This window comes from Triticum aestivum, chromosome 3B (genome assembly GCF_018294505.1).
Source record: "Triticum aestivum cultivar Chinese Spring chromosome 3B, IWGSC CS RefSeq v2.1, whole genome shotgun sequence".
In the NCBI taxonomy this organism is placed as follows: Eukaryota; Viridiplantae; Streptophyta; class Magnoliopsida; order Poales; family Poaceae; genus Triticum; species Triticum aestivum.
In genome coordinates this window covers 42,947,631-42,973,046 of record NC_057801.1, presented here as the reverse complement: position 1 = coordinate 42,973,046, position 25,416 = coordinate 42,947,631, and the positions used below count along the sequence as shown (strand labels likewise).

General features: G+C 46.4%; 1 protein-coding gene across 1 annotated transcript; it reads left to right on the top strand.

Moving 5' to 3' along the window:
- The first annotated feature begins 1,031 nt into the window (after window positions 1-1,031).
- Window positions 1,032-2,926, top strand: LOC123064621 (lysine--tRNA ligase-like). Its single transcript, XM_044488068.1, has one exon. The coding sequence runs from the start codon at window positions 1,114-1,116 to the stop codon at window positions 2,725-2,727; it is 1,614 nt and encodes a 537-aa protein (XP_044344003.1). The 5' UTR covers window positions 1,032-1,113; the 3' UTR covers window positions 2,728-2,926.
- The last annotated feature ends 22,490 nt before the right edge of the window (window positions 2,927-25,416 follow it).

The following is a 25,416-nucleotide window of genomic DNA, read 5'->3' as shown; positions in this document are numbered from 1 at the left end:
CATAGGTGTATGCTACAAGTTTTCGATTTATTTACATATATGTTAACATTTAAATACATTAATTGAAATCATCGGTCTGTATCCTATAAATGTGTATGTTGATATACACCCAAAACATACAGCTCATATGTATAGTAAAAAATATATTTATAGTATTTTTTTGCGAGGAATATTTATATAGTATATTTACACCCAAAACATACAGCTCATCTACTAATGGCATTAATTATTAATTGTGCATATATTCGTAAATTGATTGCCTTGAAGGAAAAACCAAGGATCCATTTATGGCATATTGACTGCCCGCAAAAAAAGAATATATGCACAGTTAATATAAATCTTGACTGCCCCCAAATATGTGCAAATTACTTTATTCTGGGAAAATATATAAGGAGGTTGTTTTTGGCAAGGTAGTGAGAATCATGATTTTATTGTGATTTTTTACGATGTTATGATCTAAATTGATTAGATATCCATATTTTCACGATCCTGCTCTTTTTGAATAGTTTGGTTTCCTTCCCACATATGTCACGTGGTCACGATCCTACTAGTTATGAGCCAACGATTTGCAATTTTATCATAGAGGATCAATCCGATCCCAACTCATGATCCTGACTATCTTCTTCTAAGCTTCTATACTACCCTCTTCATAAATACATGATTTCTTACCAAGATCTTTTATAACTCTGGCTACTAATTCGCAAAAGTAAATGTTACGTATCAAATTTGCAATGACAAATATTTGCATAATACTAAATGACCACGGAGTTAGGCGCTAATCGACCTCGGCGGCTGGTACCAGCCGCCGAGGTCTTTTTTTTTCCCTCAAAAAAAAAAACCTCGGCGTCTGGTACGTGCCTGTTCCCCTGAATTTCCCTTGGGGTGGAGTCTCGGGGATCGTTTATGTAGTGTGCACGCTAAGCTTACGTAGTGTCACCCTAAAAAAGGAAAAAAGTGTACGTAGTGTCCACCTGTCCCATGTATATAAACAGAAACGAAAACGAAGGAGGTGCAAGGTCAACAAAATCTCCGATCTAATTTTCCATAGGACTATACCGCGAGCGAGTTTTAGCCGACGCACGCCTTCGGCTGCTGCTTTGAACTCTGAGATCGATGGCGGACGATGGCGTCGATCCCACCCAGTACTATCAGAACAGGCTCAGCGCCCTCGCCGCGCAGAAGGCCGCCGGCGTGAACCCCTACCCGCACGCCTTCCAGCCCACCATCTCCGTCGCCGACTACGTCCACAGGTACAGGGGCCTTGCCGACGGGGAGAAGCTGGTCGATGTCACCGAGTCCCTGGCCGGGAGGATCATGAGCAAGAGGACGTCGTCCTCCAGCCTCCTCTTCTACGACCTCCACCGCGACAGCGCCAAGGTCCAGATCATGGCGGACGTCGGGACCTCGGAGCTGGAGACGCCCGAGGAGTTCTCCGCTTTCCACTCCGGCGTGAAGGCCGGCGACGTCGTTGGCGTGTCTGGGTTCCCCGGGAAGAGCAGTAGGGGCGAGCTCAGCATATTCCCTGCCCGGTTCGTTGTCCTCTCGCCCTGCCTGCACATGCTGCCGCGGCAGCCGAATAGGCACCGGCTTGTGCCGCCGCTGCCGTGGGCTGCCGGCATGCCCAGGAACATGGAGAGCTACGCCCTCAAGGACCAGGAGACACGGTACCGCCGACGATACCTTGATCTTATGGTGAACCATGAGGTGAGGTCTGTCTTCACGGCGCGAGCCCGCGTCGTCTCCTTCATCCGCAGCTTCCTTGACGAGCGTGGGTTCCTGGAGGTGGACACCCCGATGATGAACATGGTGGCCGGTGGCGCCGCGGCGAGGCCGTTCGTCACGCACCACAATGACCTCAACATGAAGTTGTACATGCGCATCGCGCCGGAGCTCTACCTGAAGCAGCTCGTCGTCGGGGGGCTGGACCGCGTGTATGAGATCGGGAGGCAGTTCAGGAACGAAGGCATCGACACGACGCACAACCCGGAGTTCACGACGTGCGAGTTCTACATGGCATATACGGATTACAACGACCTCATGGAGCTCACGGAGGAGATGCTGGGCGGCATGGTGAAGGAGCTCACGGGCGGCTACAAGGTACAGTACCACGCTAACGGGACCGACAAGCCGCCTATCGAGATCGATTTCACGCCTCCGTTTGCGCGAATCGACATGATCAAGGGACTGGAGGACATGGCCAATCTCAACATAGCGGAGGAGGATCTGTCGAGCGACGATACCAACGAATACTTGATGGAGGCTTGTGCCCGGTACGACATTACGTGCCCGCTTCCACACACGACGGCACGGCTGCTGGATAAGCTGGTTGGGCACTTCTTGGAGGATACGTGCGTGAACCCCACGTTCATCATCAACCATCCTGAGATCATGAGCCCACTCGCAAAGTCACACAGGGACGAGGCCCGGCCTGGACTGACCGAAAGGTTTGAGCTCTTCATCAACAAGCATGAGGTGTGCAACGCCTACACGGAGCTCAATGACCCCGTTGTGCAGAGGCAGCGGTTTGAGGAGCAGCTCAGGGACCGTCAGCACGGTGACGATGAAGCGATGGCCATGGACGAAACGTTGTGCACAGCCCTTGAGTACGGGCTGCCGCCAACCGGAGGCTGGGGTCTTGGGATTGATCGCCTCACCATGTTGCTGACAGATTCCCAGAACATAAAGGAGGTCCTCCTGTTCCCGGCCATGAAGCCTCAAGATAGCTAGCTGCTTGAAAAGATGAAGCCCTTGTCTATGGTTTCCTAGTTCTGTACCTTCTTGTTCCGTCAGTCAGGTCCTCTCTAGTACTAGTTTGTAACAGACAATGTGGTTTCTAATATAGAAATCGGACAGGCCGCTTTATTTATATAAAAAAAGTTCTGTACTTTACAAATAGTTAATTTCTGTACTTCGAGAAATAACAAGAAAACAAGCAATGTTAACTAGTTCTATCTTATTTTAATGGACCGTAACTACCGTTGTCAATATGGTTTTCTGTTTCATTGAGTTGCTATAACTAACCTCATGTTCATGTAATATGTTTTGGTGTTTTTTTCTTCTGAAAATGAGGACGACTCCCGTCCCTGAATCCCACATACAACAAGATGTTTCTACTCCAAACGGTGAATCCCACATACAACAAGATGTTTCTGCTCCAAACGGTAGAGCAGAAACATCTACACTCGCCGGCTGAAGCAGATGCGAGCAAACTTACAAACTCTGCTCCCCAGGTAGGTAAGTTGCTGTGATTTGCTACAGGATCTTTTGTTCAATAGAAATCTCATCGCATCCAACAAAGCTTACCGATGTGTTGGTCCAAGTAAAAAAGTAGACGCAATGCCATCATCACTCAACGTTAAGCAAGATACAGCACAAGTTGCAACCATGGAACACTAAAATTTGTAAGATGGCACCCTTTTTAAACACTTGATGATGTTCTACTGGAACAACTGTAGGGAGTCATATGGAAACATCAGAAACATACACCTGATTGCTGTTATGTGCAGCTTGTTCTTCCAAGAATTGCATGGAATCCGTTCTGCGCCAGGTTTGCAGCGAATAGAAGTTACAATCTGGCATACATCTACAAGTCAGATAGTAATCCTCACATAATACATCAATTGATTTGCAGTGGACATACCTACTTACGAATTGTGTATAAACATGCTCAACTTATTCTCATGTCTTCAGGTGGGAAGGGAGCGGTTTATACTTTGAGCAAAATGTCACAGGGGCTTAGATACAGTAGCTGAGTAACACATCTTTCCTTTTGTTCGACTAAATGACACGGTTTTGATGGACAGCTAGACAAAATAGCATAAATTGAGGTTTTGCTTGGTCTAGGCCCACCTATCATATATTATAGGATAATTTTCGCCCTGGGCCCTTACACCTGGCTTGATCGAACCTCACCGACCAGAAGTAGTCATTAATCCAAAGAAATAACAACGCCGCCACTGCATCTTTCTTTCACTCGGACCCATATTACGAAAGCAAGAAAGGCAGCTAACGGCCAGCAGACGAGGGGCACGCAGCCCCCGCGGCACGGGAATGTCTCACTGGTATGACAGATGATTGCAGCGTCCGCGCTAGCCTTCCCAGATTTCCGAGCATTGCCACCATATCTTGCTAATTTTCTGATGCCTCCTAATCCTATATGCTTCCAGCAACATTGACTACGATTTTTCTAGTGAAGCTTTAGATCTGATCCAGATTTCACTGCATTGTGATATATGTTTAGGCTTCACGATAGTGTGTCAGCGAGTGCATACATGAGGGTCGGGGAGGTTAGTGAAGAATGGAGAGACAGCGGGTGAAAGATTGGGCCTTTGAAGGTAGAGGATGTAGAAGTATTGTCACGCATGTGGTCGTAATGTTAGCCACGTCACCCATCATGTGGTACACAGACCCAGTGATGTTGCAATAAATTGTAGCAGAAAGGACAAGCTCACTTACATATGTTGATCGATCCTTCAATGCCACTTAATAGTGATTTAACTCACCCTGTTATAAACTGACTACCATCAATATTTAGACCAAGCCGGAGTATGTCACTGTTTATGTTGCCAGTTATTTTCAGTAGAGTCACACTTTGGTCAAACCAAAAATATGTATGTGCAATCACCACCAGGTGTCCATTAAGTGAGGAATGAGCTAGACCCAAAGCAATAGTTAGACAGGTTTAGTTTGGGTATATTACTAAAATCACACTAGAGATACACCTAAGTATAAATAATAAGAAACTATTGTTACATATTGGTACTACCACCATTCTGGATGTAATTTTTTTTAACGTCCTATTGAAGCAAGTTACACCAAAACTATGGGGCTAAAATATATTGGTCATCTAATGCAATTTAATAAACTTTTTCGCATTATCTCTCTGACAAAGTATTAGCTACATGAGAGTATCTTGTGCCAGGAAAGAGAGGCTGTTTTCTTAGCACTACGTATCCTAGCTGTGGACTGCAAAGGGGGAGACAGTTAAGATGTGGCATATTGTTTCTTGGATCTCCCTAACTTCCTAATGCCTCCTATTCCTACAAGTAGAGAGGCAAGACATAAATGTCATCCAAGTATTAGTTTCTTACAACTTAATATTCATTTCTAATTTGTCAGTCAGAATGACTAGAAACAATCGAGATTCCAAATGTGCAGGCGTACAAGTTGTGTTTGTGGGTGTTGCATGTGACAAGAGAAGAATGAAATGGGCAAGGAATGGGACTCCTCCCTTTTAAAGATGGATCCAGGAGGTAGAATCAATTTGCGCCGGGCCTTGATTATTAGCCGTATCCCTCTTCTCGGGAGGCGCTGTCCATCGGCCGCAAGTCACGCAACTTCGTGCTGCTCTTGCAAGTGTTGCGTTTGATATTGTTGTTCAAGTGACCCGGTAGTGCCGTCATGGTTAAAACTACCAATGAAATTTCGCATATTTTGATGAGGTCCACAATTGTTTTCTTTTCCAAACTAAAAACCTTGGTGGTGGTAATCACAAATAGTTAATTTTTCTTCCTTTTCACAAATATTTTATTTTTGTACTTTGAGAAATAACAAGATAATGTTTCCGAGTTCTGTCTTATTTTAGTGGACAGTAATTCCCCATTGTCAATATGGTTTTCCTTTTCATTGAGTTGTGCATAATTAACCTCATCTCTGACCATGCTGCATGTAATATTTTTGGTGTTTTTTTTCTGAAAAGGAGGATAACTCCCAGAGTGGTCAGTCCGGACAGGAGTCCACCTCCTATCAGGTTACCACACCCCAGATACAACAAGATTTTTCTGGTCCGAACAGCAGAAGTAGATTGGAGCTAAATTACCACCTCGGCTCCACAGTAGGTAACTTGTTGTGAATTGCTACAAAATCTCACTTCCTGTTCAACAGAAATCTCAGTCCATCCACCATAGTATAGCGATGTGTTGGTCCATATAAAAAACCCAGAGGGATTACTGGGTGCAACCAATCGAAGATGGTAGCACGGGCTATATTCAACCGGTTTGGATAGCGGTCTCATAATACGATAGGTGTCTAGTGTTCTACTCCTATTATCCTGCCGGTTGTGGCAATGAGTTTTCCTTTTTAATTTGCTCCGTTCACGAGCTGTAATGGATCTATGACTTTGTTTTATTCGAACTTTTTAATAATATGAACCTTCTTTTCAAAAAAATGTAAAAAACCAGAGGGATTACCATTACTCGTCCTTACAACGTCAAAAAGGTTTACACATTGCCGTTGTACACTGCAAAAGTTGCAACCATGAAACACTTCAACTTTGAATTTTCGTTGGATGGCACACGTTTTGGACATTTGATGATGTTGTGGAATTCAAATTCTGTGCCATATTGAGAGATCATAAACTATAGCTTGATCGATGTTATGTGCAGATTGTTCTCTCAGAATTTTACGAAATCTGTTTTGCAGCAGGTTTGCAGCATATAGTAGTTACTATCCGGACTCTGTTACATGTGACTTTGTCTTGTGACATTCTATTGGGCGGTGAAAATATTTTCCCTTGAATGGACGCCAAAAGGAATGGCAATCAAAGTTCATTGTAACACAAAGGAGGGCAAATCAAAAGGAGAGGGGGGCAAACACAGAAGCAGGTGCAGCCGAGCTGTGATAGACCCGAATGTTATTGTCCTTTTAGCAATTTGGTAATGTCGTTGAAGGTACTACATGTTTCCAGATACTAGTAACCCCAAACCACATACAGTCCTGTCAGCGCAGCCCCTCCCTGAAGCACTAGCAGGATGAACAGGGGCAACAACATGTATGCACTGATCTCATGCATTGTACAGCCAACAGCGATTTCCAAGCTAGCACAAACGAATAGACGGACAGAAAAATCAAGAACAAGGAGAGAGAGGCACAAAGGGCTTACTTGGGAAATGCTTGATCGAACTGCAGGATCCCATCGAACGAGCACCCCCTTGATCGATCCCGTGTGAGGTGAGTGCCCTCTCATCGCGTTGCGCATGAGCACTGCCTACCCGGCGGACAGAACACCAGTGAGGCGGGCAGTGGAGACAGGAGGAATGGGCAAGGAATCCCGGAGCGCATGAGGTGCGACGGGCCATGGGATAGGGGCGGAATATGGTGATGCTCGCGGCATGGACTGACGTCCAACCCAGGGCACCAGCAACCCTCTTCCTTCAAACCGCGAGCTCTCCTCGGTTAATCCCGTGTGCCGAGGGCGCTAGCGCTACCTTCTCCACTGAAGCGCATGGAATAGCGGCAAGTGATTGGGGAGGCACAAAGATAATAGAAAGGATCGGAGTATCTCAGATTTCCTCCCACGAGTACCGCTGCCTGTCCATGGCAGTGACCACAAGGTGGAGATTTCACGGCTGTGCATGTGAGCTTGTTGTAAAGCCAAAACTTTGTCGGTCACGAATTAGAAATTACAATTATTAAAAAAATGAGGGGTCGCGTATTATTAATAATTAAACCGCTGCTCAACTTTTTTTATTAAACCATCATAAGCACAAGATGCCGAACAAATGATCTTGAAAAAGAAAGAGAAAACTCGATGTCATCCAGGTTGGGCCAGCCTGTGGCAACGTCTCCACATTTCTACTGTCAACCCTATAATTCAAGAAGGATTCATCGCTTGCGCTTCATATTGGATAGTCTAACTAAACATCAAATTTGGGGCAAAACAATGCCGGGAAGGCGGTGTGGATCGTCAATGTCGCTCACAATACCTAATAGTCCATTACACATAAGTAGCCAGTTAAAAGTGAACTTTCTAGAAAAGAAGACACGGTGGCATCATTTTCGTTGATGCACTATTGTTTCACTAATGGACATTGTGCACAACAGCAATCTACCAGCCTCCCATGAGATGCGCCGCTGCCAGCATGACTGGGGGCAAAGCAAATCACACCACCTTTATTGCCCGACCAGTCTTGCTCGCCGCCATGATGCTCACATCCGCTTTTGTGCTTCCACTTCTGCATAACTAGGGGTGCAAGTCCAGTACAGATTGGACGAAGTGGTAGCGGAAATGACCAATCCACCGTCATCGCCTCAACATCAGATCCGACCATGCCGGTCCCCAATCAGCAAGCATGGCCATCACCGAGGTCAGTCACAGATGAGAACCACAACGCCATGCCAACTTCTGCACCGCGACACAAGAGTGGTAGGTAGATAGTTTGAAGTGATGGTCACCGAGACTGGTAAGATTTGCTTTTTTGAAAAGGGGTGCTTTATTACTTAACAGATCTAAAGAGTGGTATGCAAATAGTTTAAAGTGATGGTCCCCACCTCTAATCTCTGTCTCGTCTCCTGAAATTCAACTGAAACCCTAAACTTAAACAAAACTTACCACGAACTGAATTCCTTAACTTAAACAAAACTTACCGTGTTGCTTACATTTAGCTTTTTTCTGTCCCCCATTTTGAAAAAGAGAAAGACTATGTTACTAAATCTCATCAGCCGGGAAAGTATACATGTAACACTGCTTTATTTTCAAAAGGTGGAGGAAATTATATTACAAAAGGGGTTAACTCCACGACAAATATCTAAGTAAACATAAAAAAATAGATTAATATAACACACAATATAAGAAGTGCATTTTTTAAGCCAAGGAAAAATAATTGCTTCATTTCATTAAGAAGGGGTAGATCGTGTTACAGAATACAAATAGGGCGCATACACCCACACAAACACAAAAACGTCTACTCTCATGGTACGAGGTTCCTCACCTGCTTAGCACCAGTGATACACTGTATTCTCGCCCCCTCTTTGATTCAGGGGATGATGACGGAGGGAGGCGAAGAAGTGCATTATAGGAGTACAATGTTGTGCATCACATGAACTGCCCATTCAAGAAGACTCGGAACTCTTCATGAGGTATTGTAGAGATAAACAAAAGAAAAAGAAGCTATTTCCTTATCACTACGTATCTGAGTTCCCGACTGTACGGGTCACATGCATTGCAGGTGTGGCATCTTATCACTTGAAACTCCTTTGCTTGCTGATGCCTCCTACTCCTACGTGTAGCTAGAGAGGCGGGAAACAAATAACATCCTATTTTTTTTTCAACAACTTATTTATTATTTCAAATTGGTCAATCAGAAAGACCAAAACCAATCCATAATTCAAATGCATAGGTGTACAAGACAGTGGTTCGGCAGTACTTGCATATGGTGTGACAAGTGAAAATGAAGTAGGAAGAAATGGGGCTCCTCCCTTTTAAAGATGGATCGAGGGTGCATTGAAGCAATTTGCATTTGCCTACAGTATTAGCCATGTAGGGTGATCTTCATATCAAGATACATGGTAACTCTCTTGCAGTCTTGCTGGTGCTATTTTGATGACCTGGCAGTAGGTGTACTAGTGTGACATGGATGATATGAGAAAATGATAGTTGGCAAACATTGTACATCAATTATTGCAGTATAAAAAGACAAACACTAATCATCTATATGTGTTGAGTTGAGGTGGATAGACGGATTAACTTTGGGAAAGAAAGGCCAGATAACTCATCATGCATGGCTAAATCATCCATATAAATGCAACCACCAAAGCAGTGTGTTCTATCTAGACTTCAAGAGTAGCAGAAAACGCATGGACTCTCAACAGCTTCCTATCCTACACCAATCGTTGCATAATCATTGCATTGAAAACGGGCGATTGCTTGACAATATGAGCCATCGGGAATTGAGTGATTAGCTTTGAGTGAACATATTGTGCTCCTTATCATTTTGTCAAGGCGCCCACCAGGAGAGGTCTGACTTGAGGAGAAATAACAATTATGTTGCCATGGTTAGAGGAGCTACTTTAAAATATATCTATATACATGTTGTTAGAAACTTATAAGAGATTGTTGCTTTAACATGTTTGCTTTCGTTGATGAAATCAGGGGTAACCTGACTACACTACTTTTCTTGATCAAACTGTAGGATCCTATCTAATGAACACCCGATGTTCCCATGCGTGGTGAGCACCCCCTGTTCTCGTGCCATGGGATAGCATCGAAGTGCGGTGTTGTTTGTTGGCATGGATCGATGTCCAACCCAGGACATCACCACCCCCCTTCCTTCAGAGCACGAGCTCTCACCTGTGAGTCCCGTGCATCAAGCACCAGCGCAGTGTGCCTCACTACCTCACCCGCTGAGGCACATGGGTGCGAGGAGGGTGTGCTGACAGAGAGGATTGGGGAGGCATAGAGAGAGTGGAGTGGAGTGGATTGGAATATCTCTCTGTCCATGCATCTACACGTCACAAAGTAGTCCTCACATAATATTTTCAACGACGTTGTCAGTCCCAGGCGACCCCGGAGGCCGTGGGCTGTGGCAAGCTATTTCTTCGTTGATTGTAACACAGGCGACATCGTTCGGCCTGGGGCTTGCCCGGGGCCTGACTTGATCCTGGCCACGGAACTGAATACATCAACTGATATGTGGTTGACTTATAATTTAGAAGTTGCGCATACACATGGTCAACTTATTCTCATGTCTCGGGTGTGAATGGAGCAGTTCATACGTCGAGCAATTTGATAAAATGGCACAATTTTCATGAGACTTTGATCCAGTAGCACATATTTCCTTTTGTTCTACCAAACATGACACTTTTGATTGACAAGTAGACAAAATATCACAATTGGAGTTATCTTGCTTTATTGATTCTCAAAAAAAATATAGGAAAATTTTGCCCTCGACCCTTGCATTTAATTCGATCGAGACCTCGGAGCTGGAGCTGACTGGCGTCGACTGACCAAAAGGTTTGAGCTGACCGTCCTGGACTGATCGGAAGATTCAGTCTGTTCATCAATAAGCATGAGGTGTGCAATGCCTACACGGAGTTGAATGAACGACCCCATGGTGTAGCGGCAGCGATTTTAAGAGTGTGTCAGGCATTCTCGGGCTCGGTGATGATTAAGCGATGGCAATGGACTAGACGTTCTGCACTGCAATTGATCGAGTATGGGCTGTGGGAGCTTGGTTTTTGGGATTAACCGTCTGATGATGTTGCTGACGGACTCTCGGAACATCAAGGAGGCCGCAAGATTAGCGTATGTGGAAATCTGAAATCCTTGTCCAGTAAAAGGAAAAAAAACAGAGCCCACGTTATTTATTGGAGAGTGGTTTTTCTACACCCCATCACACTACACCCCCTAAGAAAATATAGCAAAAGATTTCAAAAAAAATCGGAAACATTTGCAAGCACGTCAAATGTTATTCGACCTCCAAACTTTGGAAGCACCTATAACATTTGTTCATAATCATTCCCGCAAACTTTTGAGAATTTTTTGAAATGTTGTGCTATGTTTTCTTGCGGGGGTGCAGAGGGGTGTGGTGTGGTGGGGTACAACCACTACATTCCCTATTAATTTTCTCTCCTTTTACAAATAGTTAAGTTAATATATGTATTTCAAGAAATAGCAAGTCAATATTTCCTAGTTCTATCTTATTTCAGTGGACAGTAATTCCCCATTATCAATATGACTTTCTCTTTCATTGAGTTACATATGATTAACCTCGTCTTCGTGTAGTATGCTTTGGTGCTATTTTCATGTAAAAAATAGGATAACTCCACGAGCATTCAATCCCATCAGGACACCACCCCAGTAACTCTCCTCCAAACAGCAGAAGCAGAAAGTAGCAAAATTACAACCTCTGCTCGCATCTGTTTCCGCCGGTGAGTGTAGATGTTGCAAGAAGGCACCCTTTCAGAACACTTCAATGTTGTACTGGAACAACTTTAGGGAGTCAAATTCTGCGCCATTGCTGGTATGTGCATATTGCACTTTCGGTATTGTAGGCAATCTGTTCTGCACCAGATTTACAGCATATTGAAGTAACAACAGTCTAGACCCCGTTTCATGTTACTTTGTCTTGCAACACTGTTGGGCAGTGAAAATATTTTCCCTGCAATGAACAACGAAAAAATTGTGGCGGCCGAAATTCAGTGAAACACACTGAATTACTAGTACCGTTTGTCATAAATTGATTCAGTTTGTCAAGAACCTCCTTATTAATATGGTTAATTATATAAAATTTGCAAGCGGGTCTCAAAATACATCACACCAGCATTATCTTAACAATCCAACTACTCCCTCCGTCCAGAAATACTTGTCGGAGGAATGGATGTATCTAGTCGTATTTTAGTTTTAGATGCATCCATTTTTACTCATTTTCGCGACAAGTATTTTCGGACGGAGGGAGTACATACAACGAGTTCTTTTGTAATGAACCTAATACAGAAGCAGGTGCAACTGTGGCAAACACGCATGTTACTGTCCTTGAAGGTACCACATATGCTTGACCAATGTTGAAAATTGGTGTAGCAACAGGTGACACGATTTCCAGATACGAGTAACTCAAAACCCCATACCTTCCCATGTCATTTGATTATGGGAAGCAAGCAAAGTCACATTTCAATGAGTATGCAAAGTGAAGCACGACCTTAGCAGGAGAAGTCACGACCCCCCAACCCAACAGAAAAAACATGATCAAAAATCCCTCAATCATCAAAAACTAGAGTTCACAATTAACCATATGTCTGTACAAGTGGATGCGAAAATTAACAGAACTTAAACTATCATACATATACTGGGGCAACTATTAAACTGAAGTAAATGCAGTTAACAACGTTAAGTAGACATATAACTCTTCCTCGACTTGTCAACTTGGTAGTGAAGATGGATGGAGCCTGAACACTGATAGTGACAATCTCTATTCAGGGTTGTATGTGCTAACCTGGCACCAATGAGGAAGATTACAGGAGCAATACTCAAGCCCAAAATGCCTGTGAATGCATTAGATGAACGCGGAGCAAGAGCATGTATGGACTGACCACGTGCATTGGACGGTGATTTCTAAGCAGATCAAGCCGTCACAAACACATAGAACGACAGAAAAATAATGAACACACAGAGAGACACATAGAGCTTACCTGAGAAATGCTTGATCAAAATGCAGGATCTCATCTGATCCCGCTGGACCCGTACGAAGTGACCGCACTTTTATGTCGTGCCATGGGATAAGATAGAAGTGCGGTGCTGTTCCAACCCAGCCCCCCTCCCCTCCTGAGGGCGAGCGCGCCCTGTGAAGTGTGACGAGCACAAGCGCAGTGTGCTGTGCTATATCTACCACCGGGGCGCACAGAACAGTGGCGAGCGATGCGAGGAGGGCACAGTGTCGGAGAGGATTGGGGAGGCAAAGAGAGAGGGAAAATAATCTATATGCTTCCAGCAACATTGGCTGTGATTTTTCTATTGAAGCTTTAGAGCTGATCCAGATTTCGCCGCACTATGGTATATGTTTTGGGTTTTGGGATAGTGTGTTAGCTAGTGTGTGTGTGTGTGCGCATGTGTGAAGGTCGGGAGGTTGGTGAAGAATGAAGAAGGCAGAGGGTGGGGTTTTATAGATAGAGGATGTAAAAGTACTGGCATGTGTGTGATCATGAATATTAGCCACATTACCAGGAGATCAGTCCGTAGTGGTTTTCCGTAAGTGTAGGATTTTTGCATTACGGGCGAGCCGGTACACAGGCCCCTGTTAGGTTGTAACAAAATGTAGCAGAAAAGGCAAAAGTCACTTGCATATGTTGATAGATCCTGTCATGCTCCTAGTGATTTAACTCACCATATTATAAAGTGACTATCCCGCAAAAAAAAGTGACTATGGACAATATATAGACTGGACAGTGGCCTTCATACCTGCAGGATTTATGGCGGCTTCGGGTAGTTCTCGCAACCCCGACCCCTCTCTCCTCCACCAGCCTCCAATGGCGGCGGCGATCCCTACCCCTCTCCCCTCCACCAGCCGTCAATGGCGGCGGCAACCCCGACCCCTCTCCCCTACACCAGCTGCCAATGGCGGCGGCGACCCCGACCCCGCCGGCCATGCTCTCAGCACCATGTGCAATCCCTCTTTCTTGGCCGCAGGCCCCAACTAGTAGGCTTAGGGTGGAGAATGGAGGACGGAGGTGTGTGCGGGTCGGCCACTCACGCCCATCCAAGCCGGCAATGACCAAGTCGGCTCTGCCTGCGGGCCGACCGCCGCCCTGACCCCCGTGCCGGCGCCCCAGCTCTCCCAAATGCTTTTAATTTATTATGATAATTATTTACCACATTGATTGACACGATTCCTTCAATCTTTTTTCCCTGCTCTTTCCTTATACCTCCAATAACACATTCACCATACCAAGCCATTCTGTTATCGACACCACCATGACGTCAGACAACGTCACCATCCTACGCGCGTTCGTCACCACGCATCCATCCACGATACTCCGTTGTGCCCCGTCACTAAGACCCACCATCATCGCTGCTGCGGTAGATTCAACAACACTCCTCCTCTTGTCTCCTCCAGCCTGCACCTTCTCCAAAATGATGCCCCTAAAAGTAAAAACGGCCCCGAAGGCATGACCATCGTCCAATCTAGGAGATCCAAATCTAGGATGATGATTTCAACCGACAATGCCTTTGAGAAGGAGACGCCGTACAAGACCCCAACATCGCCCACCACAATCGTGGTAAACACGATTTTCACCGACATTCGCGTCACTCTGAACCCTCAACTGGTTGGACCCGAGCTGAGCCGGGCCGTGACGGCACACGCAGCCGCCAGAACGCCCGTAGGGAAGCAGCTGCCCATGCCAACCCCTCAATGCGATGCTCGTTGGCCACGGGAAAAATCGAGAATGGATCTAGGTGGGGACCAGATCCATGGCTGCTCCCACATCGTCCATCATAGGAGAACAGCGCTTCCGCCACACAACCAGGGGACTCTGCCCTGGTCGCTACGTGCAATCTCCCATTTGGCCATGCCCCAGCCACACCAGGATGTTGCCGCTGTGTCCAGACACCCAGCCTCCTTCGGCGACAGGGCCGCTACCACCACGGCCTATGCCGACAGCAACAGCGGAAGAGGAGGCATAAGTGGAAAGGAGCCTCTAAAGCGCTAGGGTTAGCCCCGTGGCGTCACGTGGGGAGGTGATGCGGGTGGGTACGGGAGGAGATCTCCAAGCCACTCTGGGTGTCCGAAAGAGATGCGAGTGACATGGTTCGAGATAAATAGATGCAACACTTCTTTAAAGATCATTTCTTCTCGCTGCCGAAGAGGCGTTCATATTCTGGTGTTTCCCTTTGCTAATTGCAGCCACAAGGGTGCGGTGGCGGTTGTGGATCTGCCGCATGGGATAATTCCATGGGATTCAATTGTTGTTGCATCTATGGGATGAGGTTGGGTCGTGAGCTCGGTGTCGGTGTCAAAACTGGCGGATCTCGGGTAGGGGGTCCCGATCTGTGCGTCTCAGGCTGATGGTAACAGGAAGCAAGGGACACAATGTTTACCCGGGTTTGGGCCCTCTCAATGGAGGTAAAACCCTACTTCCTGCTTGATTAATATTGATGATATGAGTAGTACAAGAGTAGATCTACTACGAGATCGTAGAGGCTAAACCCTAGAAGCTAACCTATGATGATTATGATTGTAATTATGATCGGCCTTCTAAGGACCAACCTCTCCGGTTTATATAGACACCGGAGAGGGCTAGGGTTTACATGGAGTCGGTTACAAGGAAGGAAACACAATATCCGGATCGCCAAGCTTGTCTTCCACGCAAAGGAGAGTCCCTTCCGGACACGGGACGGAGTCTTGAGTCTTGTATCTTCACGTTCCAATAGTCCGAATGATGTATATAGTCCGGCTGTCCGGATACCCCCTAATCCAGGACTCCCTCAGTAGCCCCTGAACCAGGCTTCAATGTCCGGCGCACAGTCTTGTCTTCGGCATTGCAAGGCGGGTTCCTTCTTCGAATATCCAAAGTAATTATCGAACACTTAGACCGTGCCCGGATCTGCAAAAATGATCTTTACATATCACCGTGGAGAGAATGATATTTCAGCTGACAACTTTTTAGACGACGTGATATGTTATTACGGTCGGGTCATTATTCGAACCATTTTTCCCCAACCAGCTACAGCGCGTATTGCGAGGCAGTTTCCTTGACACGTCTTGTCAAAGCAGAGACCGTGTCCCCTTATGACGGGATTCTCATCAATACGGGTATGGGTAGTCCCACCGCGCCATCAATCGTGGCACTTCGGAAGTAAGCGATTCTCAACGGGCAAGTGAGGAGGCGCACCGCTTTCTTCGCCTCTATAAAGGGATAAAGGATCCCCATTTTCATCCACGCCTTCCTCCTCCTTTTCTCATCCTTGCCTCCTCGAGCTCCAGCGCCCTAGTCCAAGTCTTCTCCGCACAGCTGAATATGTCCGGAGCAGGAGGCAAGTGGGTGGTTTCACCGTGAAGGAGAAGCATATCGTGAATCTTCGGGCGGTCGGATACTTGGCCGCAGACATAGCGCACCGGCTACCGGACGACGGGCAGGTCATTCCAACCCGGGGACCCCACGAGAGGGTCGTGTTTCTCGTCCACTTCGTCCGTGGACTGGGATTTCCGCTTCATCCCTTCGTCCGCGGGCTCATGTTCTACTACGGGCTAGATTTCCATGATCCAGCCCCGAACTTCGTCCTCAACATCTCGGCCTTTATCATCGTATGCGAGGCCTTCCTCCGCATCCAGCCTCACTTTGGCCTGTGGTTACACAAATCTTCTGCGTGAAGCCGAAGATCGTGAGCGGCCAGCAAGCGGAGTGCGGAGGGGACATGGTGGGAAAGATGCCTAACGTCACCTAGCTTGACGGCTCCTTCGCGGAGACCGTGAAAGGGTGGCAATCGGGGTGGTTCTATATCACCGAGCCGCGCGACGCCAACTAGGAGGTGGCCCCCGAATTCCGATCCAGAACCCCCATGCGGCTCACCTCCTGGGAAAAGAAGGGCCTGGCCTGGGGCGAACCTGCGGAGCTGACCGGACTCCTAAACTGCATCAAGAATCTGAAGGACAAGAACATCAAGCTTGTCAACGTGATCCATGTCATGCTCGTTCGCCGGATTCTTCTGTGCCAAAGGCGAGCGTTTAATCTGTGGGAGTTTGTCCCGATCGAACACCAGACGCTTCGAAAGCTCTATGGCATGAAGCACAAAGACGCGTGGAAGGCACTGTTCAAGGCCTCCAAAGTACCTCCTCCCATGTCCGAGGACTGTGGACTTCATGCCGCACGGCCTACTCGTCCGCTGAGTTTTCTGACTACCACCGGATTTAGTTCAATGTATTCGTGGAGGAGCCTTAAGTAATTGTGCATATTTGATCAGGATTATGTGGAGACAGCGGAGCGGATTGATTGTCCGGCTCCGCTGCCCGAAGGTCCAGCCGATGCTCTCCTGACGGAGATGCTAGTTCCGGCGCCCTACAAGGGACCGGAGAAGAAGGTCGAAAAGAAGGACCCGGGGACCAGGAAGGGTCTCCGGCGTAAAGTTGTATCTGAGGCCTCGTCCGAAGACGACGAGGCACACTCCTCCCCCGAAGGGGAAGAAGAAGAAGAAGAGGCCGCCCCATCTGGAGAGGATGGGGGGCCTGAGAAGGCGGACCAGGGGGCCAGGACAGGCTCTCGGTGCAAGGTCGTCATACCCTCGTCGTCCGACGACGACGAGGCGGATTCCTCCCGTGGAGGCAGGGGGAAACAAGAAGAAACTCTGCCTCCCTGCTCTGGGGGAGAAAATGAGGAAAGCCGCCCCGGAGGGGGAGGCTGGGACGTCCAAGAAGGGAAAGGCGTCCCTTTCGGACTACTCCACCATCGCCACCGATAGCAAGGAGGGGTGGCTGCCCAGGGGGAAGCTCCTAGCACAATCGTAAGTATCCGCACTCTATTGTGATTTTTCTTCATAGTCTTGTTATAACGCTGAACTTGTATACAGTCCGGCCAAGGTCCATCCTGAGGTGTCGTCTTCGGGATGGGTCCTTGAGCGATTCAAAGATGAACTCACTTCCGATGGCCACTACTCCTCAGCCTGCGGATGACACGGAGGTGTTGTCCCAAAGTCTCCCAGAGCGGGGGGAGGTGACTCTAGAGGCGCCTCAAGGCAGAATTCCAGACATCGGACACGCGGGGTTCAAGATCCCTGCGGATCGTGTTGATGAGAGCTGCAATAACCCGGGCTCTGAGCCGAATACTGTTCTGGAACCTCCAGTGGTTCCGGACTCAGGCGGGCAGCCACTAGTTAGGGAGGGTGAGCGATCTGTGCTGAGGACTTCCGCTACGCCCGAGGTGTCGGATTGTCTGCTAGAAGCGCTTCGCGGCACTTCCATGGATGAAGAGCACTTTACTCTTATGAGTGCGGTGATTCAGAAGGTTTTCTCCGCCAAGAGCGGACTAACCGATGCTTGCACCAACCTCCTGACAGGCTTTGAGGTAAGTAATAAAAATGTGTGAAATTACCACCCGATAGGTAGTAGCCCCTGATACTCTGTTTGGTGTTCGGAAAGACAAACCAAACGGAGGGCCAATTTTAATCCGCAGGAGTCTAATAATAAATTTGAATGTGAATAAGCAGGTTGTGTGGCTTGCCACTGCTGTCCGCACGGCTGAGGTTGCCGGACTAAAACGGGACCTAGAGCAGGCGCAGGGAGAGCTCGACCTCACGAAGAGGCAGCTCGAAGAGAACAAAGGTGAGTGATTCCCTGATCTCATATAATGAAGGATAGATAAAATTGGTTATTCTAATGATGAAGCATCGTGATTTTGTAACAGGGGCCACCACCAAAGTCGCGTCTCTGAAGAAAGCGTTGTCCGAGGCCAAAAACAAGGCGGCCTTGGAACGCAAGGAGCGCGAAAAGCAAGATGCTAGAGTGGGAGAGGTACAGCAAGAGCTCCAGGAGCTCGGCAAGAAGTTCGAGTCCGTGGAGCATGAGCTTAAGGTGAAAGAGGCCGAGCTTGCGAAGGCCTTTGCTAGTATAAAAGACGCCAAGGCCGAAGCCGAGAAGGCACAGCAGGAAATCCAGGAGGCCAAAAAGATAGTGGCGGGTAAGAAATTCTTTATGCAAAGCAAGCATGTGGAGGTGGCGTTTATTTTACTTACCCGAATTCGGAGCTCTCCAGGGGCATTTGCAGATCTGTCACGCAGCGTATCAAATGCCACGGAGTTCTACCATGCCGAGGAGGGGAGCGCGACAGAGAAGCTGTTCTGGTCCCAGTATGCTGGGGCCGAACATCCAACGCCTTTGAGTGACCAACTGAAGCAGTTGGTTGAACTCCACAGGGCGGCCGAAGTGGCTATGAAGGATTTCATAGTCCAGATGTGGCCCGGTGAGCCCCAGCCCAGTAGCTACTTCGGCCTGATCAAGCGGATGGTGAATGCCTGTCCGCGGCTTGAAGTGATCAAATGATCCGTTTGCATTGAGGGTGCCCGCCGGGCCTTTGCCCGTGCGAAGGTGCATTCGGGCAAGCTAGATGGGAGAAGCTGGTGAAGGACGGGCCGCCGGATGGCAAGGCGCATCGCTGTCCCGAGAGATATTATGAAGTCGTTATGAAGGGCGCTCGTCTCGTGGCCGATGAATGTACCAAGGACACAATTTTTGAATGAATTCACTTCTGTCATGTTTGTAATATAAGGGCGCAGTTACTTGCGCTATAAAGCTCTTTTTGATTTAAAATATTACCTTCTGTGCGGCTGTTTATAAAATTCTGAAAGTAGGCCAGTCGTCGACATCCGCCCCCACGTAACTAGTTCTGGGGTGTTCGTGGAAAACCCAGACACTCTTTATCCAAATGTTTGGTCCCTAAAGGAGGTGTCTAGCGCAGCGAACAAGGCAATCGGACTATCCGGCTTTATAACCTTCACTTAGCCATAGAAGTCTATAATTTTAAATTTTGGCGAAGCCCCTAGAATTCAGAAGGCCGAACCGGGGTGCTATATACGCCTAAATTGGACGAGGCCGATTCCTCGCCTAAAGCAGAAAAAATCTTTAAGGATTTTGAGACCTCTCGAACGGCGACCAGCTCTCGCCACATCATGCCGGTCAGTTTTCGGCTTTCTCTACCGAGGTGCTCGTCCGGAAGAACCGGGATACAATCGCAGTAGTTCTCCCTGCGCTAACTTAGCCACGTAAGGTATCAAAACAAGGGAGCCGGGCTAACCCAACTGTGGACCCAAGACATGATTCAGAGCTGATGCATATAGTGTTATAAGTTCGGGGTGCCGCACTATTGAAAGTGTTCGGACTTTGCTTGTCGTATTGCGGGGCTCCATAAGAAGCCCCTGGCAAAATAAACGTACTGAAATGTACGGATGCATTAGTAAATAAACATTTATAGAAAAAATGTGCAGATAGGAATAAAAGCTGACGCTATATATGATCTCCTATTGATGAATAATAGGTTTAAGCGTATGTTTACAATGGGTGCGTTTAAGCAGAAGTAAATAGGACTATTTAACAAGTCCTATCCAAGGGCAGGATGCATGTAGGTATATAAAACAGGTATAACGATCGTGAACAGATTCCACCTGGGTATTTCCTTTTATGCGCAAAGCCTGTTACCTCCTTGGTTTTCTCTCCTATGTAAGTCCGACAATCCGGATCTTCTGAAGAGGTTTCCCTAAAGCAATGTCCTGAAAGATAAAAAGGGAGGGTTACAAAGGTATGTTGCGGTGATACTGCTGTTGGGGAACGTAGTAATTTCAAAAAAATTCCTACACACACGCAAGATCATGGTGATGACACAGCAACAAGAGGGGAGAGTCCCTCGTAGACCGTAAGTGGAAGCGTTATGACAACGCGGTTGATGTAGTCGTACGTCTTCACGATCCGACCGATCCAGGTACCGAACGTACGGCACCTCCGAGTTCAGCACACGTTCAGCTCGATGACGATCCCCGGGCTCCGATCCAGCAAAGCTTCGGGGATGAGTTCCGTCAGCACGACGGCGTGGTGACGATGATGATGTTCTACCGGCGCAGGGCTTCGCCTAAACACCGCGACGATATGACCGAGGTGGAATATGGTGGAGGGGGGCACCGCACACGGCTAAGGAACGATCCGTAGATCAACTTGTGTGTCATGGGGTGCCCCCTGCCCCCGTATATAAAGGAGGGAGGGGGGAGGCCGGCCGGCCCTTGTTGGGTGCGCCAGGAGGAGGAGTCCCCCTCCTAGTAGGAGTAGGACTCCTCCTTTCCTACTCCTACTAGGAGGGGAAGGAAGGGGGAGAGGAGGGGAAGGAAAGAGGGGGGCGCCGCCCCCCCTCCTAGTCCAATTCAGACCAGAGGGAGAGGGGGCACGCGGCCCTTCCTGGCCGCCCCTCTCTCTTCCCACCAAGGCCCATGTGGCCCATTAACTCTTCGGGAGGGGTTCCGGTAACCCTCCGGCACTCCGGTTTTCTCCGAAATCAACCGGAACACTTCCGGTGTCCGAATATAGTCGTCCAATATATCAATCTTTATGTCTCGACCATTTTGAGACTCCTCGTCATGTCCGTGATCACATCCGGGACTCCGAACAAACTTTGGTACATCAAAACTTATAAACTCATAATAACACAGTCATCGTAATGTTAAGCGTGCGGACCCTACGGGTTCGGGAACTCTGTAGACATGACCTAGAACTATTCTCGGTCAATAACCAATAGCGGAACCTGGATGCCCATATTGGTTCCTACATATTCTATGAAGATCTTTATCGGTCAAACCGCATAACAATATACGTTGTTCCCTTTGTCATCCGTATGTTACTTGCCCGAGATTTGATCGTCGGTATCCAATACCTAGTTTAATCTCATTACCGGCAAGTCTCTTTACTCGTTACGTAATGCATCATCTCGTAACCAACTCATTGGTCACATTGCTTGCAAGGCTTATAGTGGTGTGCATTACCGAGAGGGCCCAGAGATACCTCTCCGACAATCGGAGTGACAAATCCTAATCTCGAAATACGCCAACCCAACATGTACCTTTGGAGACACCTGTAGTACTCCTTTATAATCACCCAGTTACGTTGTGACGTTTGGTAGCACCCAAAGTGTTCCTTCGGTAAACGGGAGTTGCATAATCTCATAGTTACAGGAACATGTATAAGTCATGAAGAAAGCAATAGCAACATACTAAACGATCAAGTGCTAGGCTAACGGAATGGGTCATGTCAATCACATCATTCTCCTAATGATGTGATCCCATTAATCAAATGACAACACATGTCTATGGTTAGGAAACATAACCATCTTTGATTAATGAGCTAGTCAAGTAGAGGCATACTAGTGACTATATGTTTGTCTATGTATTCACACATGTATCATGTTTCCGGTTAATACAATTCTAGCATGAATAATAAACATTTATCATGATAAGGAAATAAATAATAACTTTATTATTGCCTCTAGGGCATATTTCCTTCAGTCTCCCACTTGTGCTAGAGTCAATAATCTAGATTACATAGTAATGATTCTAACACCCATGGAGTCTTGGTGTTGATCATGTTTTGCTCGTGAGAGAGGCTTAGTCAATGGGTCTGCAACATTCAGATCCGTATGTATCTTGCAAATTTCTATGTCTCCCACTTGGACTTGGTCCCGGATGGAATGGAAGCGTCTCTTGATGTGCTTGGTCCTCTTGTGAAATCTGGATTCCTTTGCCAAAGCAATTGCACCAGTATTGTCACAGAAGATCTTCATTGGTCCCGATGCACTAGGTATGACACCTAGATCGGTAATGAACTCCTTCATCCAGACTCCTTCATTTGCTGCTTCCGAAGCAGCTATGTACTCAACTTCACATGTAGATCCCGCCACGACGCTTTGTTTAGAACTGCACCAACTTACAGCTCCACCGTTTAATAAAAACTCGTATCCGGTTTGCGATTTAGAATTGTCCAGATCAGTGTCAAAGCTTGCATCGACGTAACCATTTACGACTAGCTCTATGTCACCTCCATATACGAGAAACATATCCTTAGTCCTTTTCAGGTACTTCAGGATGTTCTTGACCACTGTCCAGTGATCCACTCCTGGATTACTTTGGTACGTCCCTGCCAAACTTATTGCTAAGCATATGTCAGGTCTGGTACACAACATTGCATACATGATAGAGCCTATGGCTGAAGCATAGGGAACATCTTCCATTTTCTCTCTATCTTCTGCTGTGGTCGGGCATTGAGTTTGACTCAACTTCACACCTTGAAGCACGGGCAAGAACCCTTTCTTTGCCTCATCCATTTTGAACTTTTTCAAAATTTTATCAAGGTATGTGTTTTGTGAAAGTCCTATTAAGCGTCTTGATCTATCTCTATAGATCTTGATGCCCAATATGTAAGCAGCTTCACCTAGATCTTTCATTGAAAAACTTTTATTCAAGTATCCCTTTATGCTATCCAGAAATTTTATATCATTTCCAATTAATAATATGTCATCTACATATAATATCAGAAATGCTACAGAGCTCCCACTCACTTTCTTGTAAATACAGGCTTCACTACAAGAAATATCTCAACTTATGACCACCACTATTGGTCACTGAAAGGTCACAAATTTCCATTTATGACCTTTTTGTGACCAAAAACAGAAGGTCAAAAGCTGGCCGTCGTAAACTGACTATAGCGACCTTTCTTCTGGAATGGTCAAAGACGTTTACGACCAAAATATTCCTACTGTGGCGTTTTGGTCACTAGCAACCTCCCCAGGCCACGTAGGCATCCAGCGTGGCAAGCTGATGTGGCACAAGATTCAGCCCGCTCCGATTTGGTGTTCTACATGGGCCGAGCCCATTAATTCGGCCTTTTTAATGTATTTTTTTCCTGTGCTTTTATTAGCTACCCGGGTCTGGCCCAACAATTCAGCCTTATTGATTTCTTTGCGTGGCCCTTTTAACAGCAGATTTTCTTTTTAATCATGTATTTTTCTGGGCCATTTTATTGCTGGGCCTCTCATGTTTTTCCCTCAAAAATAATTGTCCAATATAACTTGGGCCTAGCCCAGTTCCGAAAAAATTGATCCAATCCAAAAAAAATATTATGCCATTGACATTACAACACATCACCCAGTTCTGATATATTTTCAAAGCAACGTGCAACGTTATTATATTACAACCATTCATTCCAGCAATACTATTTGAGGCTGGCTGGCTAAGCTACTACTAACTGACTTCGGGCTAACTAAGTTTTTACAAACAAAAAACAAACGCTACTGCATTTGCATGGCACTGCTGAAATACTCCAGGATCGTGAAAAAAATAGAACTAGCCTATCTGGTACTTCACAACAACCAAACATGTAATCTGCTTAATGAAAAGATTTCTTCTCCAAGTCCCGCTTCTCCCTTAGCAAGCAATGACAGGCTGATGCAAAACATCTGAGCATTCAAAAGAGAACAAAAGGTATGTCACTGATAGAATACATAGTACTTTTAAAATAAAAAGTAAAGATACACCAGGATATTATCATTCTACTTATTATTATTATTAACTAGATCATTCTACTTATCCAGAATATGGCTATTGATCAAAATTGGGAATTGAGTTGGCACATATGACAAACTTAGCAGCAAACGAGCAAGGAATGTTTCACATACACGACAAGGTTTAAAAACCATCATTCAAAGTTACAGCAGATCGAAGTTCCATTTGAGTATATGGAATAACATTCATATTCAATCAATAGTACCTATTAAACTATCAGGTGCATGATGGAATTAAATAGACACTAGCTATTCATCTTGCCATCTGCTGTAACAGAGCAACTATGTCAAAGTTAATTATGTGTATGTCACATGATACATGCATCAGGCATAAGGACATCAAGCATCAGGCCCATATCTGTTCAGCAAGACGGAGTACATACCTTTGTGTCGATGCAATGGATGGGGCTGCAGTTGAACACTTGAACATATGGTCCGCATCATCATTGACGCTGGACGTCGCACGTACTTGTCCATTTAGAAGTATGCCATGAAAGGTGTTACACAAGCAAGTATTAGCATAATGTAGAGCTTCTACAGTACATGCAAGCTTTAGATATGAAGGACCAAGCAAACTATTCGGTGACCTAATTAGAACTTGTTCCAATTAGTTAGCATGAAAGAATCTACACTAAAAATGCATAATCAAAGAGCTCGACTTCAGTATAGCAAGATTAAATTCCCAGTGGGGAGAGGATGGGCAGCTGCTCTTGTTGCTGACAGGCTAACTCGCCTGAATTGGAAAGACCGATGTTAGTCAAAGCTTTAGCTCGCCTAAATGTAGCCAAATGGCTGTCATTTAGTAGTATTAGTTAATTATTATCCGGCCAGACCTATCGAGATATCGAGGTCAGGATTCATCTCCAAATGACTAGCCCTCAATTGTACGCAATGGTGCATTCAACTTTGCAGTGCCACACTATTACCAAAGGCATTTGACGAAAGGCTGCACCAAAACAGTGGTTAATTACTGACACATTTATGAGATGGTGCGCTTAGCATTGTAGCACTAAGAGGGAAACTAGTATTCACTTGCACGACGGGATGACAGGCGAATAAGTCGATTGGTGTGTTTTAACAAGTGCACGCACAACGGAGAACACCAGCACTCCAGAAGGTCAGGTG